Source organism: Condylura cristata, unplaced genomic scaffold (genome assembly GCF_000260355.1).
Source record: "Condylura cristata isolate star-nosed mole 26May11 unplaced genomic scaffold, ConCri1.0 scaffold00015, whole genome shotgun sequence".
In the NCBI taxonomy this organism is placed as follows: Eukaryota; Metazoa; Chordata; class Mammalia; order Eulipotyphla; family Talpidae; genus Condylura; species Condylura cristata.
In genome coordinates, this window is record NW_004567116.1 from 7,501,358 (window position 1) to 7,504,882 (window position 3,525).

Below are 3,525 nucleotides of genomic sequence, written 5' to 3' on the forward strand. Positions count from 1 at the left end.
ATCCCTTCACTCCCCAACTGTCCCTTTCTCACTTATATAAGAATTTCTATTCCCTTTTTACTTTACCATAAGTGAAGCAAAAATTTTTAAAGTTATTACCAAGATCCTATGAAAGAGTCAATTTCAACTAAGTTACATGTGCATGAAGAATTTAATAAGTAATAGATGCTGGGGGAAATTATATGCTAGAACCAACAAACTAAGGATATAGTTGCTCTCTTTTCAACAAGAAATCTATGCATACGAGCATCGTAGCCTTGATGAACTACGTTAAAATTATCAAACGCACCTACCAAAGGTCTTTAACATTTATTAAATATCCAGTAAGTGTTAATTTCTCAGTGTTTTACATTGCTTTGTTTTATAAATTCTCTTTCACAGTTTACAACTGACACATGCTCCTTATCTAAACCCATCGTCACTTTCTTGGCCTAAGTTACTCTCTTCTTCAACAAACTCTTCATGGCATTTTTCACTTCTGTGTTTCTCACTGTGTAAATGATAGGATTTAACATGGGAGTGAAGATGGCAAAGAACACAGTGACCAACTTGTCTGCAGGGTAGGTAACAACAGGACGCATGTAAGTGAAGATACACGGCACAAAAAAGAGCACAACTACAGTAAAGTGGGAAATACATGTAGAGAGCGCTTTGCGCCGTCCTTCAGAGCCATGGGATTTCAGCGAATTCAGGATGACTACGTAGGACACCAGTAACATGGAAAAAATGAGCAAGCACATAGCGCCACTGTTAGCGGCCACTACCATTCCGAGCCTATAGGTGTCACTGCAGGCAAGTTTCAGAAGCGGAAAGAGATCACACATGAAGTGGTCAATGACATTGGGACCACAGAAAGGCAAGTGGAGCATGAAAAGAATCTGCACAGTGGCGTGCACGATCCCCCCGATCCAGGCCACCACTACCAAAAGGCGGCAGAGTCCTTGTCGCATAATGGTCATGTAGTGCAGGGGCTTGCAGATGGCCACGTAGCGGTCATAGGCCATGACAATGAGAAGGATGATCTCTGATCCTCCCAAGAAGTGTTCCACAAAGAGTTGAGTCAGGCAGCTCCCCAAGGAGATGGTTCTCCTCTGTAACAACAAGTCAATGATCATTTTGGGAGTGGTGACACAGGTGTAGAAGGCATCGATAAATGACAAAAAAGTGAGAAAGAAATACATGGGAGCAGAAAGAGTGGGGCTAAGGGAGATGGTAATGACAATCAACAGGTTGGCCAGCACAGTAAATAGGAAAACGAACAAAAATACTATGAAGAATATTTTCTGCAAATATGGATTCTGTGTGAGTCCTAACAGGATAAATTCCGTCACATTGTTGGGAGACAGGAGGCGATCCATTCAGAAAAGATCAATTTCCTGAGAACTGAGTTGCCTACAACGACATAAAGAAAGTTTCCTATTAACCATGGAAAGACTGTAGTCTGGATTGCACAGTGCAAAAATAGAATAGTCACTGCAACTTCTCAAAACCTCAATAAATGTTTCCTACTTCATGATAGAAAGACTGCTGGTAGCTGGCATCTTGAGACATCTATAAGGCACTGTTTGATATATAACTTAGTGAGAAAAATGCTTGGCTAGGCATATTTACTCAATTCATCATTAGGTTTTCTCTGAATAAACCCATCACAAATTGAAAATACCATAAGTCAAAATGCATTTAATACATCTAAGCTAATACCCTAGCTCAGCCTCGTCAACCTTGAATATACTCAGAACATATATATTAGCCTACAATTGGAAAAATCATCTAGTGAAATCCTATGATAATGAAGTTTGGGTCTTCCTCCTAATTTATTGAATGCTATACTGGATGTGCAAAACAGAGCAGGGTATCAGACATGAGATTAATAGTTTCTAACATATTGAATAAGGAAGAACGATAATCTTAATTGCCTGTAGAAGGGGCTTATTAGTGGATCTTTCAGGATGATAAAAGTGCTGGCGAGTTGACATTTCTAGTCTTCAAAATTCTGTCCCACATGTAATATAGCATAGTGAAGCTCAGTAGATGTACAACTTCAGCAAGTAAGAAAAAAACCTCTTGATTAAGATTTCAGACTGTAAGATCTACTGACCAAAAGAAGCCCTTCATTTCAGTATTTTAAATATATAGATTTAATATGGGGACCATAGTGAAATAGACCACCAGATAAGATAATGTATCACCTATGTATAGATATGCATATATACACATGTATGCATTCACAAACATTTAAAATCTATTACTTCTATAAGTTCCATTTCCTTACAGGTTAACTTACCCAATAAATATTTATTGAAACTGACTATACATAACCATGCATCACTGTCTGCATAAAGTCCTAAAAGGATCTCTAAGTCCCTTAGTAATTCCTGCCCCGAAACTATCACCAACAGCAGCTGTTTGTCCACCACTGAGATGCACGACCCTCCCTTATTCCTTATACTTCTGCTCTATGCATTCTGATGCCTTCACTGACCATCCTCATAACATATACCAGCCATATATCAGATAAGCAAATTTAGGGACATAAATTCCCAGAACAAAAGAAGAAGAAGAAATTATAAATATAGTAAGATGTATTCTGCAAAGAAAAAATATTTCTAGCGAAGATAAACAGGGCTTTTATTTTGTAATGATCAAAGATTAAAATCAAGTGTGTGTGTGTGTGTGTGTATTCTGCAAAGAAAAAATATTTCTAGCGAAGATAAACAGGGCTTTTATTTTGTAATGATCAAAGATTAAAATCAAGTGTGTGTGTGTGTGTGTGTGTGTGTGTTGTGTGTCTCTTTGTGTAATACAGAGAGAGTACAGAGAGGGAGAAACAAAGTGCAGAACCTTATAGCATCCTCTTTGTCAGGGAGTGTCTAGCCCAACACATCAGAATTGTTCATGAAAAATAAGACAAAATAGTTAAAAGTTATTTAGAAAATACTTTGTCTTTATTCTTTAACTCAATACTCTGTCAATAAATAAGCCCTATAGCAAAATGTAAAATTATGTGCAATGCAATTATTAAGAGCTATAGAAAATTAAAAATGGTGTGGAATGTCTGACAATAGAGAAAAAGAATAATAGAGCATCTGAATAAGTACTGGTCTTGAGAGAGGTTTTTATAATTATGCAATGTCATAGGGAAAATGTTATATTGTAATATTAAGTGGAGAAGAATTTGGATGTAAGTGTGAATATGTAATACAATTCTAAATAATTTAAAATTATATCAATAAGAATAAAATTCTCTGAGGTCTTTTTCAGGTTGAAATTGGTACTATTGGAATTGACTCTATCTTTCTTGATGTTTGACAGTCAGAAGAGATTTTAAACCTCAAATTGGTGGGTAAGAATTGTCTATATAATTTATAAAATCCATTTAAACCTGAGATTTCATAATTATATGATTTCTTGGAATAAAAGCTCACCTATGAACTTGTCTATATTAGTTCCATGGACAGCGCTTCAGTCAGCTGTTTTCTCCAAGAAAGAAGCTAAGTTGCAAAATTAAGCAAGCCAACTCACTCA

The 3,525-nt window shown here is 36.5% G+C and overlaps 1 protein-coding gene across 1 annotated transcript; it reads right to left on the bottom strand.

Moving 5' to 3' along the window:
• Positions 1–431: 431 nt before the first annotated feature.
• Positions 432–1,358, bottom strand: LOC101629845 (olfactory receptor 140-like). The gene has a single exon (XM_004683540.1). The coding sequence runs from the start codon at positions 1,356–1,358 to the stop codon at positions 432–434; it is 927 nt and encodes a 308-aa protein (XP_004683597.1).
• Positions 1,359–3,525: the final 2,167 nt, after the last annotated feature.

Coding starts and splice junctions, on each gene's coding strand:
- LOC101629845 (XM_004683540.1), bottom strand. CDS start 1,358: ATGGATCGCCTCCTGTCTCCCAACAATGTGACGGAATTTATCCTGTTA.